The sequence below is a fragment of the Phytophthora cinnamomi genome (assembly GCF_018691715.1).
Source record: "Phytophthora cinnamomi strain GKB4 chromosome Unknown Contig117, whole genome shotgun sequence".
Lineage (NCBI taxonomy): Eukaryota > Oomycota > Peronosporomycetes > Peronosporales > Peronosporaceae > Phytophthora > Phytophthora cinnamomi.
Window position 1 is genome coordinate 888,221 of NW_027151050.1, and position 17,574 is coordinate 905,794.

The 17,574-nt window shown below is 54.5% G+C and overlaps 7 protein-coding genes across 7 annotated transcripts; 1 reads left to right on the forward strand and 6 right to left on the reverse strand.

The window, feature by feature from the left end:
- Positions 1-1,171: 1,171 nt before the first annotated feature.
- On the forward strand, positions 1,172-2,947 carry IUM83_10530 (phospholipase D-like protein; the record flags this gene model as incomplete). The annotated part of the gene is made up of 1 exon (XM_067935042.1): positions 1,172-2,947. The coding sequence occupies one exon, from the start codon at positions 1,172-1,174 to the stop codon at positions 2,945-2,947; it is 1,776 nt and encodes a 591-aa protein (XP_067781403.1).
- A 2,531-nt stretch (positions 2,948-5,478) lies between these two features.
- On the reverse strand, positions 5,479-7,158 carry IUM83_10531 (PPR repeat protein; the record flags this gene model as incomplete). The annotated part of the gene is made up of 1 exon (XM_067935043.1): positions 5,479-7,158. One exon carries the CDS (start codon positions 7,156-7,158, stop codon positions 5,479-5,481), a length of 1,680 nt encoding a protein of 559 aa, XP_067781402.1.
- Positions 7,159-9,455: 2,297 nt separating this feature from the next.
- Positions 9,456-10,934, reverse strand: IUM83_10532 (uncharacterized protein; the record flags this gene model as incomplete). The annotated part of the gene is made up of 1 exon (XM_067935044.1): positions 9,456-10,934. One exon carries the CDS (start codon positions 10,932-10,934, stop codon positions 9,456-9,458), a length of 1,479 nt encoding a protein of 492 aa, XP_067781338.1.
- A 194-nt stretch (positions 10,935-11,128) lies between these two features.
- IUM83_10533 (Thioredoxin-like fold) lies at positions 11,129-12,493 on the reverse strand (the record flags this gene model as incomplete). Its single annotated transcript, XM_067935045.1, has 1 exon — positions 11,129-12,493. The coding sequence occupies one exon, from the start codon at positions 12,491-12,493 to the stop codon at positions 11,129-11,131; it is 1,365 nt and encodes a 454-aa protein (XP_067781400.1).
- Positions 12,494-12,627: 134 nt separating this feature from the next.
- On the reverse strand, positions 12,628-14,364 carry IUM83_10534 (uncharacterized protein; the record flags this gene model as incomplete). Its single annotated transcript, XM_067935046.1, has 1 exon — positions 12,628-14,364. The coding sequence occupies one exon, from the start codon at positions 14,362-14,364 to the stop codon at positions 12,628-12,630; it is 1,737 nt and encodes a 578-aa protein (XP_067781458.1).
- A 191-nt stretch (positions 14,365-14,555) lies between these two features.
- IUM83_10535 (Thioredoxin domain-containing protein 17) lies at positions 14,556-15,611 on the reverse strand (the record flags this gene model as incomplete). The annotated part of the gene is made up of 1 exon (XM_067935047.1): positions 14,556-15,611. The coding sequence occupies one exon, from the start codon at positions 15,609-15,611 to the stop codon at positions 14,556-14,558; it is 1,056 nt and encodes a 351-aa protein (XP_067781330.1).
- A 229-nt stretch (positions 15,612-15,840) lies between these two features.
- Positions 15,841-17,298, reverse strand: IUM83_10536 (Transmembrane protein; the record flags this gene model as incomplete). Its single annotated transcript, XM_067935048.1, has 1 exon — positions 15,841-17,298. The coding sequence occupies one exon, from the start codon at positions 17,296-17,298 to the stop codon at positions 15,841-15,843; it is 1,458 nt and encodes a 485-aa protein (XP_067781368.1).
- Between the last annotated feature and the right edge of the window lie 276 nt (positions 17,299-17,574).

Consider the following 17,574-nt stretch of genomic DNA (forward strand, 5'->3'; position numbering starts at 1 on the left):
AACTACAGCGTTTCAGCTTCGTAATGAGCGCACGTAGGCTGAAGTTGGGCGAGTATTGGCACCAGGAGAGCTTCTAGCCTGCCAAGACTTTGCTTCGGAGTCTTGTTATCGACAGGTGCCGTTAACACTGTAAGATGTTATGTTCGAAACATGGGTACATGATGGGGAACTACGAAATTAACAAAATAACCTGTGAGTGGTTATACTGGGGATTTGAATTTGTCCTGATCTGTTAAAATAATCGAACCTGGCCTTCGACGTCAACGTGATTGCCTGTCCCATGCATCCAGATGTTTTGCCGTATGATTCACGGATTGAGCTAATGGTGTGCTCGTATTTTGACCGATGATAGGCTAACCCTACTGGAGCCCTTTCCCCAAACTTTTGGCTAGCAGAGAGCGTTTTTTCTAGCGGCTATATCTCGATAACGACGCCGAATTCGTCAAATCTGAGCCCAAAATCGGAATCTAAGTGCGAAAATTACCCTTATATCTAACTATCGTATATGGAAAGTCACCATCTTCCATGTGGTACAAACTTTATTGGCCGGTACAATATATAGGCGCATCTCTGCGCCGTCATTCCACCAGGGGAGCTGTGAATCACGACAGGATATAACATGGACGTGGGTTAAAGAGAGTGCCCCAAATACTGTACCTACGTCACAAAAGCTAATTTCCAAGTTCCATACATCCGTATCGTATTGGAACTACTTTACGGTCAGGTCAAGCTGATAGGGTTTGTTGTCGTTTTGAGCACTACAGGTACTGCACATCCAGAGCGAGCTTTTCCTGGAGCTAGGTTATTACTACATGATGGACAGCATATTAACACATTATGTATGTTGAAAAGCTGCGGGAATAAAAAAAACTCTGGGGTTGGCGAGAAAACTGCAAAGTAGGTACACATGTACTTTGTACAAGGATACAGTATTCACATTTCTCCAGTGATTCTCCACGTGACGGACAAGTGCGCACATGTACTAATACAGCAGTTGTTCCAGTGCTGTTCCCGACTCTTGCGACAAGGGTCCAGACGAGAGTGTGTTCGGGGTCTCACATCCCGAACTCTATCATTGTCGTAGATGGGGTTCAACAGCAGGCAGCCTACGAAACTGTGGAGATTAGAAGATACTGTAATTTGTGGAGCACTTCGTGTTTTGCTGGCCGACATGACAAGACGTCGCGCGTGTGTTTGGGTCTTCGTCGCCTTCGTTATCGCGTTGGCGGGGGCGCCGACTTCGGTGTCAGCATTCTCGTTCTCGTCACTGTTTGGTGTCGGCAACTCAAGATCCGCAGGTAGCACCACAGCAGACCAGAAGGGTGCAAGCGGAAGCGCTGACTTGTCCGATGGAACGGACATCAAGCCCCGACAACCTCTGCTGGATCCCGAAGACTGGTTCCTCACTGAGCAGGAGATCACGGACTCCCGAGGTGGAATCCCTCGTGACGACATGTCCGTTTACACTAAGGGTAACAAGGTGACGTCCTACACAGTCGCGAACGAATTCTACGACGCAGTTTACGAGGATCTGAGCGCGACCAAGGAGGGCGACCGAATCATGCTGGCCGCTTGGCTTACCGCTCTGGTTCCTCTCAAACCAGATGTGGATCCTACAGGGAAAAAGACCGGCGTGAAGGAGGTGTTTGCTGGCGTAGTTGAGCGCGGTGGAAGTGTAAACATTCTGAACTGGGCTAACATCGGTGTTGGGTACACGCCTTACAACATCAAGGCCCGCGATGCGATCAACAGCATTCCGCCCTCCCCCATCAACGGTGCCAAGGCGGTGCTGATCTTCGATGACCGCCTGCCCAAAGTGTTGGCTTCCCACCACCAGAAAAACATGGTGATCGCAGTTAACAGCTCCTCTGATCCCGACGACCAGCCTGTCGCGTATGTTGGCGGACTCGATCTCGCGAACGACCGATGGGACACCATCTACCACAACACCACTGCCATCCGTGACGCGGGTAAGATTACTTTCCGTGAAAAAGGCTGGATGGATGGTCAAGTTCGAATCCATGGCCCAGCGGCGAAGGATGTTGCCAACAACTTTCTAGCTCGTTGGAACTCGAAGTACCTGCCGTGTCAGGGTCTCGATGATAAACTACTTGACTTCGAGAACCCGAAGTACGATTTTCTACCTCCGCTTGACTACGCTAGCTCCAACACAACTGCGTCTCTTGGCAAGCAGAGCGTCCAGATCACGCGGACCTTCAGCTGCTTGTACGAGCACTACAAGGGGTTTGCTCCGCGTGGAGAGACATCGCTGTTCCAAGCCCGCATCAAGGCTATCAAGAACGCCAAAAACTTTATCTACATCGAAGACCAGTACTTTGTTTTGGTTCCCGAGCTTCTGGACGCGATCATGGAGGTGATGCCCAAGATTCAGCGTTTGGTCGTCATTGCGAACCCCCAAACTAGCCCTTTCACAAACGCCGGATACATCAAGTACTTCTACGAAAGTGTCGAGCCCATCCGATCGAAGTACCCGAACAAGTTTAAGGTTTACACGACCAAGGCTGCGCGGGACATCCTGATCCACACGAAACTTGTGATCATCGATGACGTATACTTGTCTATCGGCTCGGCCAACTGGAATCGTCGCAGTATGACGTCCGATTCAGAACTCAATGCGGATGTTGTGGATAGCGAGACGGTCAAATCCCCTGAGGGAGTTACGGTGGGCAAGCTTCCGCGCAATTTCCGCATCCGTAAATTCCAGGAGATGACGGGACTTAGTTACAAGAAATTGAACGCCATGACTTTTGTCGAGGCTGCGGACCAACTACCGATTGCTGTCACCGATGAGTCGTCGATACTAGACAACAACAATATTCAGCACAAGGCTTACTTCTTCGCCATCACGAACGCGATGCGAAAGGTTTCGGATCCGCAGGACACCTGTACATACAGCGGTAGTGGTAGCACGAAAGAAACCAAGTAAACTTGGCTTGTCAATTTATCATTCAAATACTTGTAGTAGTAGTAAAGTATTTGTACTAGCCAGTAAGAATCACTGGTTGAAGTCGCTGCCTGACTAAGCAAGACTTCGCCTTGCGCACGCGTTACAGTACGCCTTTCGGAATCTGCGGCGCAGGTACCTCTATGCAGGTGTGGGTGGAAATATTAGTGAACTACAGTATTGCAGTAACCTGCCCAGGCAACCTACCTGTACACGTACCTTGGCTGGCGAGCTTTCGCTGCCCGTCTCAAGGTAAATTGCAGACCTTACATTCCCCTTCTTTGATTTGTGTTCGGTCTCACGAAGTCCCGCATCCTTACCAGTACTAGTACAAATTTGTACCTTATTCATGCATGGAATTCAGAGCGAGTGAATGGACCTTCATCTACAAAAGAGAATCCGTAACCTCGTACGGTAAGTACGTGTGTACTTTAGCACAATGCGCATGTCATGCAGCGAGATGGCTTAACGATCAAGTCCGCACACCTGAACTTCAGGTGTGCGGACTTGATCGGCTGAAGAAGCAGAAACCACTACACATCCCAAAAACTATCGCGGGAATCACAAAGTATCGCGTCGCCAGTGTGCCTACGACCATATGATAATACGGTCTATTCAGACTCGGCACACGAATGCGGTTCACTTTCAGCTGTGCGGCAAAGCTGAATATAGAGTGCAATGCTCGTTGCTGCATTGGTTCTCGCGTTGGCGGTGGGGTCAACTCCTTCGTCAGCGTTCTCCTTCTCGTCTCTTTTCGGCGGGTCTTCGACAGCAGAAAGCCGCACGAGTACCGGAAGGACAGACATCGACACCAGTGGCAGCGGAAGTGCCGACCTCTCTGATGGCTCGGATATCAAACCCCGACAGCCTCTGCTGGATGCTGAGGACTGGTTCCTCACTGAAGAAGAGATCACCGAATCGCGAGGTGGAATTTCACGCGACGGTATGGCGGTGTACACGACTGGTAACAAGGTGACGTCTTACACAGTGTCCGACGAATTTTTCAATGCGGTTTACGATGATCTCACCGCGACCAAGGAAGGTGACCGGATCATGCTGTCTGCATGGATGGCAGCCCTCGTTCCTTTCAAGCCCGATATTGACCCTACCGGGGAAACTACCGGATTCGAGGAAGTCTTCACTGGAATTGTGGAGCGCGGCGGAAGTGTGAACATTCTGGCCTGGTCCAACATTGGAGTTGGATACACGCCCTACATCCTCAAGGCTCGCGATGCTATCAACAGTATTCCGCCGTCGTCGATCAATGGAGCCAAGGGGGTGTTCATCTTTGACGACCGACTGCCGAAAGCGCTATCATCGCACCACCAGAAAAACATGGTCATCGCAGTAAACAGCTCTACCGATAAACGCGCTCAGCCCGTGGCTTACGTTGGTGGGATCGATCTCGCTAATGACCGATGGGATACGCTCTACCACAACGCCACAGCGATTCGCGACGAAGGACACATTACATTCAGAGAGAAAGGCTGGATGGATGGCCACATTCGCATCCATGGCCCCGCAGCGAAGGATGTCGCCACCAACTTCCTGGATCGCTGGAACTCAGACTACTTACCATGCCAGGGCCTGGACGACGATTTACTGCACTTCAAGAACCCAAAGTACGACCATCTGCCTCCTCTGGACTACTCCAGTAGCAACACGACGGCGAGTTTCGGAAAGCAAAGCGTTCAAATTGTCCGAACCTTCAGCTGCCTGTATGAGCACTACAAGGAGTTCGCCCCACGTGGTGAAACCTCACTGTTCCAGGCACACGTCAAAGCTATCAAGAACGCGAAAAACTTCATCTACATCGAAGACCAGTACTTCGTGCTAGTTCCCGAGCTACTGGACGCGATCATGGAGGTGATGCCGAATATCCAGCGCCTTATTGTCATCGCGAACGAGGAAACCAGTCCGTTCACAAACGCGGGATATATCAAGTATCTGTACCAAATGGTGGAGCCTATTCGGTCGAAATACCCGAACAAACTCAAGCTCTACACTACCAAGGTCGACCGGAAAATCTACATCCACAGCAAGATCATGATCATCGACGACGTGTTCTTGACCATCGGCTCGGCCAACTGGAATCGCCGTAGTATGACTTCGGATTCAGAGCTGAATGCGGATGTTATAGACGGAGACACGGTGAAATCTCCCGATGGCGTCACGGTAGGCAAGATTCCCCGCGACTTTCGTATTCGTAAGTTTGTGGAGATGACGGGTCTGAGCTACGAAAAGCTGGATGCTATGACGTTCATTGAGGCTGCAGACCAGTTGCCAATTGCCGCTGCTGATGAATCGTCGATCCTGGACAACTTGGAGATTGAGCATCACTCGTACTTCGTTGCCATTACGGAAGCAATCCGAAAGGTATCGGATCCCCAGGACACGTGCACGTACAGCGGTAGTGGTAGCACTAAAGAAACAGAGTAGAATAGGTGTTGTGTGAAAACAAGTAACTTTGATGAGTTACGGCAGCCTATGGAATACTTAAGTATTCATTATCGTCAAAAGTAGCGAATAGCGCCACCTTTCTGCAGCCATTTACGCAAAGCGTTATGGCGGACGAGCAGGACACCAGGGTTGGTTGGGTGCGAAGATGGCCACAACGGCGGTCGGCTCGACTTGGTGAGTAGCTCCGTGATCTCGTGTCTTAGCACAGGTTTCATGAATGTTTGGCTGCGTCTACCCACGCCGGTGATGATGCGAAGGTCCTGCAGCGGTGCATTTCCAGCAAGAGAGACAACGCTAATTCCCTGTTGAGAGCACATGATCTCGTCAAAAGCGGACACGACGGCGCATTTCGCCACACCACGAGAGAATGTGTGCAGGTCAATCTCAAACCCGTCTTTTAGACGCCAAGGAGTTTTCTGAATGATCCCTTCGTCCAGCACGCGCTTGAAGGTCTGACGAGCGGCGGTGAACAATTTAAACTCGTCCAGCGTATCGATCAAAGTCGAAGCATGACCAATGTTTCGAAGATCTACAGTGCGGAGCTGCTTCAGTACGACCGATAAGTCCTGCTTTAGTTTGCGCTGGTCGTGTTTTGATTTTCTCGGAGAGTTTGGCGCATCGTTTTTTCCTGCTGATTCATCTTGCTCGGGTTGATTGGCTTCATGGAGTATGTGCAGCGCTCGTATCATAGAGGAGCACGACAGCGCATTAATCACGGGCTTCGTCGACTTATCGTCTAGTGCGTTCTGACTGCGCGCTTGGATATCTAGCATAGTGTTAAACAGATCAAGCACTCGTGTCCACTGGCCGCGCTTCTCCAATTCCAGCATGCACGTCGCAAACGTGAAGTCGTCCGGTGCCGCATTGCGAGCTGCCTGCATCCGTTCGAGAATGTCCATAGCAATCTGCATCCCCGACGTGCTCTTCTGGTTCGTGCGCTTCTTCCCATTCTTGACGTCTCCACCGCGAACTGCAGCAAGTACAAATTGGTTGAACAACATGGTGTTCGCGTGCTCTTGAATCCACCCTCCGTCAAGTTTGTGGTATATCGCCATCACGCGCTGGTGCTCCCCAATCTCCACAAGCGCCTGGCAAATTGCGGTAAGCGTCGGACCGTCCGTCCAAACGCTGGGGAACTTGTTCTCGACGAATTGCACCGTCGTCAGCAGCGTATCCTTCTGTCGAGCCTTTGCGGCGGTGAGCATGAGCACTCGAAAGGCACGCAGCGTCGGGGTCACGCCCAGCTCGTGCATCTGTGCAATTGCCGCGTGCGTGCTCCGCCAGTCGCCTTGGTCCTTGAACACCGTCATCAACGGGTCGTACACGCTGTACCGGTTCGTCGACGCAGCGTTGAACGTGTCCCCGAACCGCTCGCGCAGCTCCGGCATCATGGCCAGCGCCCGATCCGCTTGCCCCTTTCGGGCGAACGAGCAAGAAACCTGCAGGTGCGACCTCAATGGGACGGTGACGCCGCGCTTTTCGCCTCTACGGATCGCATCCAGCGCTTCTCGAGTGCGGTCACTCTGCGCGCACACTCGGACGACGCTCTCGACGTCCTTGGCCTGCAGTGGCGCATTTGTGTCATTGGCCTTCCGCTGGAAGTCGGCCACGAACTGGCGCCAATCCTGCGAAGAGGGCGAGGTGGTGGACTGCCATCGCACGAAAAGCTGCAACTGCGATTGCGTCTGCGGCGCGCAGCTCGCTGGCAGCAGCAGGACTCGCCGCTGCATCATCCCGAACTGATGGTACAGCTGAGACCGTTGCAAAAGCGATATAACGGCTGGAACGTGTTTGCCAGGGCGTGTGCGTCAGATGGCTACATGTACATGATCCGCAGCAGAGGTGCAAGTCGCCAGCAATTGCGTCGCTGGCCACTTTGCCTGCAATGAGCTCAGACTCGAAACGGTTGGCGCTCGCCATCCACAGCGCGATCGGCGGGTCCGTCCGAGTAGCAGGAAAAAAGATTCGAGTTGCGTTGAGTTGAGTTGAGATGAGTTGAGCTCAGCTGATCGTCTGCACCAAAAGTGGTCAGCGAGGGCGCAGCGATATGCTCATCGCATCGCCTCTCCTCCCGTTAACAGCGGCATTTTTTTCAAGGTGATGCTGCCGTGATGGAGGCGCTACGAAGGGATCCGTTTCCCCAAGCTGGGCTCAAACTTGGGCGGCTTGCTGCGCCGTGCGGGAGGGTGTCGCCCAAAGCGTATGCTGACCATGTGACGTTTGGTGCGCGTGGTGCTTGCGACGGCGCCGTCAACGACTTACGTTCGTCAAGCATTAACGACGTTGGTATATGGCAGAAAATCCTGCGTCGCAGGCACCAACTTGCAAGTCGTGCCAAGTAACACCAGCAGATCGCGCGCGGTCGCCGTTTCGAATCACCGCAAGCGAGGGCTCGCGGATTGCTAGTGCAGTTAGATTGAAGCCCAGGCAAAGGCGCGCTCTAAGCCGGCGCGGGGTACAGGAGCGCACGGAACACTCGCAATTTCCCAGACTGGCCATGCCAACGCTATTTTCTGCCCTCGTTTCAAGAAACTCTTCTGCACTTCGGCGGTCTGCACATGCTGCCATGAGATCCTGCATCCGCTTGTAGCGCTATTTTCACATCTCTGTATCGATGTCCGCATGCCGAGGTTGCCTGCCATGCTGATGGCTCGAAAAAAAGTGCGATGCAACACTGCACGCACCCAGCAGTCCAGCGTAGCGTCGGAAACGCGGACCTGTCCTCTCTGAAATGCTCGCCTAGCCTCCATCACTGGTACTTCTCATTCTGCGCCCTCCCTCACAGGCCAGCCGGTAGTCTTGCATTTTCAATTCCGGCATGAGGTTGAGTGACGCGATGTGCTCCTCGAATTCACCCATGCGCTCGACTGCCTCCACTTGCAGCTCGATCGAAGAAGCCATGAGGCAGTCGATCTTCCCGGCCGACCCGTTCGGGCTGCCAACCACTAGAAGTCGCGAAACCCGAGCATCGGCAGCGGCAGGGAGGACTGGGAAAATCCCCAGACTTCTGTGGCGATGCAGTTTATCGGCGCGCAGTCTGCTGTCCCGCGAACGAAGCGGTGAGGACTCGACAGAGACTCGAAACAGTTTGAGGCGGCATACGTATGGCTCCCTATTTTCAACCCCATCACGGTCATCAGCAGTGGCGACAGAAACTCCATCCAGACGACCACGCGCCTCAACTCGGGAGCAGACTACGACTCCACGGTCAAGCACAGTTCTCCTGCGAGAAAGCAGCGAGGATTTACAACTATTTCGCGAAGAAGCCGAGTACTCGGACTATTTATCATCTCACGTGACTGGACAACACATTGAGCGACTGGAGGACGGTGTGGTGTTTTACGAGGTCCAAGTTCATTTGAGCAAGCAGCAGTGGTCCGTGGTGCGCCGTTTCTCGGAGTTCCGCGCTCTTCGACAACAACTCATCAAGCACTTTAGTCGGGGCAAACGCCGCCGTCAGCCACGTTGTCCAATTTGTGAGAATGTTCTGGCCTCCATCCTAGAGACGATATTTCCGTCAAGACGTGTGTGGGGTTCACACTTGTTCTCCAGTTCTTCTTCTGACGAGTTTGAAGATGAAATGATCGATGAACGTAAAGCTCGGTTCCAAGAGTTTGTGGCCATGTGTCTACTTACTATCAGAAGCCTTCGTCAGCACGTCCGCATTTTACCAGATAGTGACGCGTGTGAAATCAGCGTAGCGCTACGGATGATCGAGGAGTTTCTCGGCCTCAGCTTCACCAGGTATCTGGGATTCCTCGGAGAGCGTGGCATCGTCGACCAAATGTCGGAGTCCGTGCGACAAAGGCTCTCGCTGCGACGACATCAAGAGGATAGAGCTGTGTCGGACGTCAGTTCCACTTGCATGAGGCGGCGGTGAAGCCTCTGTTTGCTTCTAGACGCACAAGTAACAGTAGAATACAAGAAATAGTTGCGCTCTATAGAATTCAGTATACCAACCGCACGACAGCATTAGCTGTAGCGCGATCCTCTCCCTGCCTGGGTGTATCTCGACACTATCGACTTGAATCTATGTGAAGCTTGTGAAGAGCTCGCGTAGTGGTGCAAGTTCATCGTACCGAATCTTGTGAGTAGTGAACTTGATCGATTTGGTAGCATTGGGGCCCGCAGACGGAACAGGGTCAATCTTGAACATCAATGGAACGATCCTCAGTTGCAGATTCTCGTCCCGCGTGAAATCATTCCGTTTCCTCCACTCTGCGTATGAGTCTGTGACCTCGACGCGAATCATCCGCGCATTCTTTGGAGCGTACGCGTAGAACGCATACTCAAGAGGCAACTCGGAGTACCGACAGTACGGACACCACGGCCGCTTGTTATTCTTGAACCGGCCCGAGACCATCATCAGGAACGTAGGAACAGGATTCTCCTCTTCCTCATACTTGATCATAGCGTCCACATATGCGTCGTACCCATTGACTGTAATGATCCGCTTGTTCTTGATATTGTCCGCAGCGAAAAGTGCTTCAGGTTGGTCCGTGTTCTTGAACAAATACCGCAGAAACGGTTCGTCGTACAACGATCTTTGAACCAGCATTCCGCTCGTTTGGCCGTTGTGGCCCTCCCACTTCATCAGGCACGGCACGCCCTTCACTCGCAAATCCGGGTCGTTGTAGAAATCGTTCTGGTGTTTCCAGTACTTTTCCGACCCCGCAAACACCGTCACCAGTCGGTTGCGTCCCGGAGACTTGGAGAACACGTCGTACACGCGTTTCTTCCCTTGCACGCATTCTTCCGACCACTCGTTCGCCTTGAACTGCTCATCGCTGCACATGAAAAACAGGAACAGCGATTCGTTCGGGTTCGGATGGTAGCCTTCCAAGAACTTCATAGTCGCCTCGTATCCCGAGATCTCCTGGTGTCTCGATTCAAATGGCACGAACGGTTCAACCGGTGCCACAGGAATTGGCACAGCCTTCGTTGCAGCCGGCTCCGTCGCAACCACAACAGGCTGCAAGGCCGCGGCCTCTGTAGCCTGCACCGGCTCCACCGCCGCCTTCTCTTCCTCCACCGGCGCCGGCATCCCGGGCACGCGTCCTTCGAGTTGCTCAGCTGCCGCCACCTTCTTCAGCTCCTGTGGCTTCTCCGTTACCATTGCAGCAGCAGCGGTGACAACGGGGCGTGCCGGGGTGGCTTCGGGGGCGGCAGTGGGCGGGGCAGTGGTCGGGAGCACCACCTTGATGGGGATTTGGCGCGCGCGCTCCTCGATCCGCCGCTGTGTCTCCACCTGCGCCGCGATCTCCACGTCCAGCGCGTCGTCTCTCTGCACGTGCTGCGGGTTGCTGGCCTTGCGCAGGTTGCTGAGCTGCTCGGTGGGGGCGGAGCCCTCCAGACTCGCCATGTTGCCGAAGCGCCAGCGCACCAGGAAGACCAGGTACACCACGAAGAAGCCGATGGCCAGCATGTACCACGGGTTGATGCGCTTGGCGCCGGGCGCTCCGCGACGCCGAGGCCGCTGCCGATCACGACCGAAGCGAGGCTCGGGCATTTTTGCCAACTGCCGCCACAACTCTGAACTCGTGGACACTCGACTAACGGCATTTAGAAACGATAGAAATGGGATTAACAGGTGGTTTTGAGGCAGCAGATTACGGCATGGCTACAGTGCGGGTGGAAGTTGACACTCCAAGATGGAGTACAAACGAGCTGGTATCATGCACAAAATCTCTATTGTCGTGTTCGTCAGAGCGGGTTCTTCCAGCCCTGGAAAACTCCTCGTAGCGCGTCGGGGTGGTCGAAGCGCTCCTGGTACCGCTCGAAGCTGAAGGTTTGTGTTTGCGAGTCTAACGTCGCCCGGTACATCCACGGCACTCCGCGCACCTTCAAGGCCGTATCCTGCTTCCACTCGTTTGCAGGGTTTTTCCACATCCCGTACGAGTTCACTGTCTCCACCTTCACCAGGCGAGAGCCTGGCGGGGCAAACGCGTAGAAGGCGTACTCGACCGAGATCTCGGAGTAGCGGCAGTACGGACACCAGAGCCGGTCGTTGGTGTCTAGACGACCTGCGACGAGGAAGAGGAACATCGGTCCTTGTGGGGGTGCCAACGATGGATTGTTTGCAGCAGCGACGGTGTCAATGTACTGTCGGTAGTTCTTGTATCCCTTCAGCAAAACGATCTCCTTCGAAGCGATTTGGTCCGATGCCAATAGCGGGTCAGGGATATCTTCGTTCTTGAACAGGTAGCGCAGCAGTGGTTCGTACAGCAAGCCCTCTTCAATGATCATTCCAGAAGTAGCGCGCTTCGCTCCAGGACGACCACCGTGCCACTGCATGATCGCGGGGATCATCTTCACCTTCAAGTCGCCGTCTTTGAAGAACGCGTTCGGTGTAGACCAGTCCTGCTTGGAGCCTGAGTGGATGGTCAGCAGTCTGTTGCGCGACGGAGACTTCGCGAAGACATCGTATACGAGCTGCGATGCGTCCACGCACACGCGGCGCCAAGTTGTCTGCTGCCCTTGGTCGTCACCGCACATGAAGAACAAGAAGAGCTGTTCATCCGAGCCCGCAGGTGTCTTGTAGTTCGCCAAGTACTTCATAGCAGCATCATACCCAGAAACCACGTCATGACGATCCGCGAATAACGATGCCACTTTTGTGGCTGGAACTGCAGGGGATCTGAGTGCTGCAACTGGAGCTTCTACTTTAGCTGTTGTTGGTGCTGATGTCGAGACAATAACTGCACCAGGAGTAGGCAGCGGTTCACTCACACGCAAGTTCTGCTGTTCATTCGTCGCTATCGCCGCATTGGCAGCAGGCGTCGTCTCCACACCTTGCTCGACATTCGGCTGTTGCGCCACTTCGACATCTTCACGAGTTTCACCCTTGGCATCGTCTTCCTCCTTCGTCGGTGGTAATTCGACGATCAAAGGTCCCCGCTCAACGATGATGGTGTTGGTACGCAGATCCGCTTGACTTGCAGCCGACCAGAGCCGCATCTGGAGCATGAAGACGCAGTAGATCGTGAACACGCCGCCCACCATCATCATCCAGCGCCGGCGCCGGGCACTACTGCCGGCATAGCGATGGCCTCCAGCTTTTGGCGGCATCTCGGCGTTCTGATGAGCTTTCAGTGCAGCTATTCGGTTCACCTGCCACGTACTCCCTTTTAGAAATAGAAATATGTATCGCCTCTACCGATTTCTAATTATCTGATACTGTAAGTGATGTCTCCACTACTGGTTCACTCCGAGCCTTCGAATACCTGTTGCAGAGCTTCCAGCAGGTAGAATTTCTTCTTGACGCGCTGATATGTCAACGGCTGGCCAGGCGGTCCGGGAAATACCCGATAGAACCATGGCACGCCTTTCATCGCGAGCTGTGGGTCTTGTTTGAAGTCGTTCTCCGGGTTTCGCCACTCGCTGTACTTGTCATAGGTCTCGACAAGCACCAGCTTTGCTTTAGCCGGCGCGTAGGCATAGAAGGCGTACTCCACTGGCATTTCGGACTGTCGACACCACGGACACCACAGCCGGTTGTTGTGCTGGAACCGACCCGACACCATCATCATGAACAGCGGATATGGCGTCCCATTTTGCGCATAAGTTTCCATGTACGCCCGATACTGCGCATATCCTCTCATCGTGATGATTTCCTTGGTCTCCACCTCCGGCTTCACCAACATTTTGTCCTGTTCGTCGGCGTTGCGGAAGAGGTAGCGGAGCAGTGGCTCGTACATTATCGAATGATCAACTAACACACCCCAAGTTGAGCGAAGTGACCCCGGAACGCCACCATCCCATCGCATCACTGTAGGAATAGCCTTGAGACGGAGATCTACGTCGTCGGTGAAGGCATTGCCGCCCATCCAATCTTCTCGAGGCCCTGTGTGAATGGTCACGAGCCGATTCGTCGAAGGCGACTTGGCAAACGTAGCGTACACCTTCTCGCGAGCTGTGGCGCAATTCGGAGTCCAGTCATCTCTGTTTCCCTTGGCGTCACTGCACGTGAAGAATAGGAAGAGCTGCTCTTGAGAGTCTGGGGACTTGGTGTAGAGTTGCAGATATGCCATGGTGGCGTTGTATCCGAATATTGTTTGATGTCGCTTCTCAAATGGAATCGTAGCGTTCGACTGCTCCGGCGTCTCCAAAACAAGTCTCGATGTATCGAACTTCTTCGTAACGGGTGGCGGTACCTGTACAACTGCAATTAGATTTCCGCTCTCCCCTGAACCAGCAACAGCAGTAGTATTGATAACTGCAGGAGGCACATGTGCATCTTGCTCTGCAGTGCCTTCTCCCGCCACTGGCAATTTATCAACCCCAGTCCACATGTGTTCAGTATCGTTGCCAGTCTCGACAACCATCGCAGTCAATGGCTTGGGTCCATTGTTTTCTGGGGCTTCTGCTTCTTTCCCACGTACTGCACCACCATCAAAGGGCAAATCATTGAACGCAGTCCAGTTATGTGTCTTCGCCTCCTCCGTAGGCGTCAGTACATCCACCTCATCCTCCGAGGTGGCGCCGACCACCGGAATATCGCCAGCGTCTTCCAGCGGTACTTTGTCGTCGTACGCCACCGTGTCTTCCTCCGCCTCCGTCCGCAGTCGAGGGCCCGCCGTCGCGTCAGCGTGTGCGTTGTGGGCCTCTGCCTCCCCCACGGCCTCCTGCTCTCCCTGTCCCTTGACCAATTGCTCCCGACCGTGCTCGACCGCCTCCTCCGCCTGCTCTTCGGCCTCCTCCCGGGCATTTTCGCCCCTTTCCTTCAGCGCAGCCATCGCCTCCTGGTCTGATGCTTTTGCCATCGCTTGCTGCTCCCGTTCCACGCCGAATGCGCGCGCCCACATGGTGGTGCGCACCATGAAGGCGCAGTAGAGCACCACGAAGGTCGCGGCCGCAACGAGCCACACGTTGCGGCGCAGCCAGAGCCCCACGCCGCCACGTGAGCCGCGATGACGCCGATTCTCGCTGCTCGAAGCCATTTCTAACGCCGTGATATGTATTTCTAAATGCGGTACAGTAGAACATTATTACGGCTGTACGCGTGTCAAAAGTTGACCACTGCACTGCAACTTGAACACTCTCTTTTTAGTACTGTATGAATGGCTTTTAATCCTTTGACCACTGCAACTCGGCGCAATGACCGGACCGGGCCAAAGTGTCCGCTAGAAGCTTATGTGGGCCGTGCCGTGCGAGGCTTGTTTCTGAAAAATGTCTGCAGCTTGCCCGTCTCCGGGTAGTCGGGCATGAACTGGTGCACGTGGATCTTGTTGGCCGGCACGTCCTTCTTGACGTAGCCCAGGTACGGCACGCCGCGCACCGGCGCCACCTTCTCCTGGAAGTCGGGCAGCTTGAACGGGTTCTTTTTCTTCTTCCACTTCTTGTACGTGTCCGCGACCACGACGCGCACCATGATGGCGTTGTCGGGCGCCGTGTAGTTATAGTAGTGCATCACCGCCACGTCCGCGCGGTCGCAGTACGGGCACCACAGGCGGCCGTTGAACGCGTGGTAGCCCGACACGAAGAAGAGGAACAGCGGGTACGAGTTGTCGTACGTCCCCAGGTAGTCGATCACCTCTCCGGGCGAGTACATGGTCAGCACCTTGTTCTTGTTGGGCTCGCCCGCCAGCGGCTTGTTCACGCGGAACGCGAAGTCCAGCAGGGCCTGGTCCGTGCAGAAGGACTCGGTGAGCATCGTGGACGAGTTGCCGCCGCCTTCGTAGCGCACGAGCGTGGGGATGCGGTCCAGGTAGAAGAGCTGGTTCTGCCGGAACTCGTTCATGTAGTCGGCCCAGTAGGCCTGCGGGCCCACGCGGATCTCCACGAGCCTGGACCCGCGAGGGGCGCGGTTGAAGGCGTCCATCACGGGCTTCTTGGCGCGCTGGCAGTCCGGGCACCAGTACTTGCCGCTCTCGTCGGCGTCGCTCATGAACAGGATGAAGAGCGGGCCCTGCGTCTCCACGTCGTACTCGCTCACGAACTTGTGGCCGGCCTCGAAGCCCTGCAGCTGCAGCACCGAGTGGCCCAGCACGCGGTTGCGCACCAGGCCGCCGCCGTCCTCGGACTCCGAGTCGCCCGCCGAGCGCAGCGACACGCTCACGCTCACGAACTGGTACATGTAGGCCAGCGAGAAGAGCACCGTCGTGGCCAGCGCCATCTGCATGAAGCGCATGGGGCTCAGCTTCAAGCCGCCGCTGGAGGCCGCGCCGCCGCCTTCGCGCTTCGCCATGGTCTCCCGATCGATGTAAAGTGCAGCACCTCCTCCGGCCAGATGTAAAATGGCGCATCCCACTTGACTATTAAATGTAAATTGCTTATAGCATGCGATTAGTTATATGAATATTTTGTCATGATTATGGTAGAGCAGGTGACTACGAAGCATGTCTACTATACCTTTTTACTACGAATAGTTTTGAAATTAATTCGCCGATGTTGAAGTGTACTTGCTGGTGGTGATGTTATAGGTTGACTGCAATCTGCACGCCGACGACTGCACTGGCGTAGAGGAAGCAGACGACCAGCATGGAGAACTGCTCCGACTCGCGCACTTCCGTTGGTGAGCGAGTGAGGCAGAGCGCAGTCGCGGATGAACCGTAAAGCAGAGCGCCGAGGTAGCACTGCAACCAGCGGACCCAGATGCGCAGCGCCCAGGAGCTCAGCACGTCGCAGATAGCTGCCAGCACGACGCACTGCCGTCGAAGCGGTTCCAGCTCGTTCCGCGCTCGCTTCCACTGCCGCGTGGCTCGAGGGAAGGCACCAGGGACCGCTAGCCACGTGCAGGTGCAGGTGAAGACGAACTTGAGCACGCAGGCGTACAGCAGAGGCAGCCCCGCAGACACCTTGGCGAAGATAAATAGCAGTAGATACGGCCAAATGGTGAAGTCGTGCAGGTAGTCGCTCCAGTCGCGCTTGCTTGAAGTTGGAGGGGTCTCAGCCACAGTCTCCATGGAGTCGACCGAGGATGCGGTGAGCGCGTGGCGCTTAAACGCAGCGATTCGGGTCGAGCTGCGTCGCTTGGCTAGGCGCGGGCTGCCGGTTCTTGTGTTCTTGCTGCCGCTTACGCGAGGCGAGTCCGCATCCGTCGACCATTCGACTGGACTGTCGGAAGTTAGCGAGAGGGGCTCCGGCAGGTCGCCATTTTGTTGGTCCAGGAAGTACTTGTCCACGATGGGTCTGAGCCACGTGTAAAAGCCACTGGGGTCGCTGTTGATTCGGCGAAGATGCTCGTTTGAATCGCCCTTTTTGGTGTCGTGCTCGATTTTTTCGGCTTCCTTACGAACAAGGTACAGCAGAATACCAGCCATCTTCTTGATGCCAAAATTCAGCATCGCTTGTGGAATCGCGCACTTGGGGTCGATGTTAGCTACGATGCAAGTACGAGCTTGCATACGTGTGAGAGGCTCAATCAAAGCACGGAATCCTTTAATCTCCATGCGTCCTGCATTCCACCCTTGCAATGTAGGAACCGGAACACGGCTCGTCACCGTCGATACGTCCACGGACCCTCCCAGAAGCAAGAGGCAACGGTTTTCGTAGACGGCGTTGATGCCGAATGCTCTGATAATTGCGTCACGTTGCAAGAATGGCGACGAAATCGCCAAGTATGCCGCTAGTTCCACGTGACCCATGTCCTGCAGCAGCAACGACTGGGAGCAAAACGGAGTCCACACGCTGTAAAGGTCCACCTCGCGAATGACCGATATAGTATTGAAGATATCCACTCCATCAACGAGACCTTCCAGTTTGATCCATACCGAACCATCGGCATCGGGTTTCCAAGAGGTCGTCACACCCAGCATGGTCTGCCCGAACTGCCACTCATCCTCGCCTTCCTTGTCGCTAAACTCCTTGAGCGCTTTCACGCCTTGATCGCGGCGCTCTTTGATGCGGTCAAGCAACTCGCGTTCATCATGCATTGCGCGCAATACTCGCGTCTTTGCGGCTGCAATGACCTTGTTAGTGCTACCAGTGTCCGCTAGAAATGCCTCAAGCCGGTCAATTAGGAGCGCCGCAGAGAAAATGCGCTCTGTTTCCTTCAAAAGCTGGACTTGCTTCCACACCCAATCGAGATTCTCAGCTGTGACCGTGACAGACGAGTAATCTGCTAGGCCATAGGTCTCAGAATTTGTATCGGTAGCTTGCACTGCTTCGCTGTCAGAACTCCCAGTTCTGTCTTGAGACGATAGACTCCT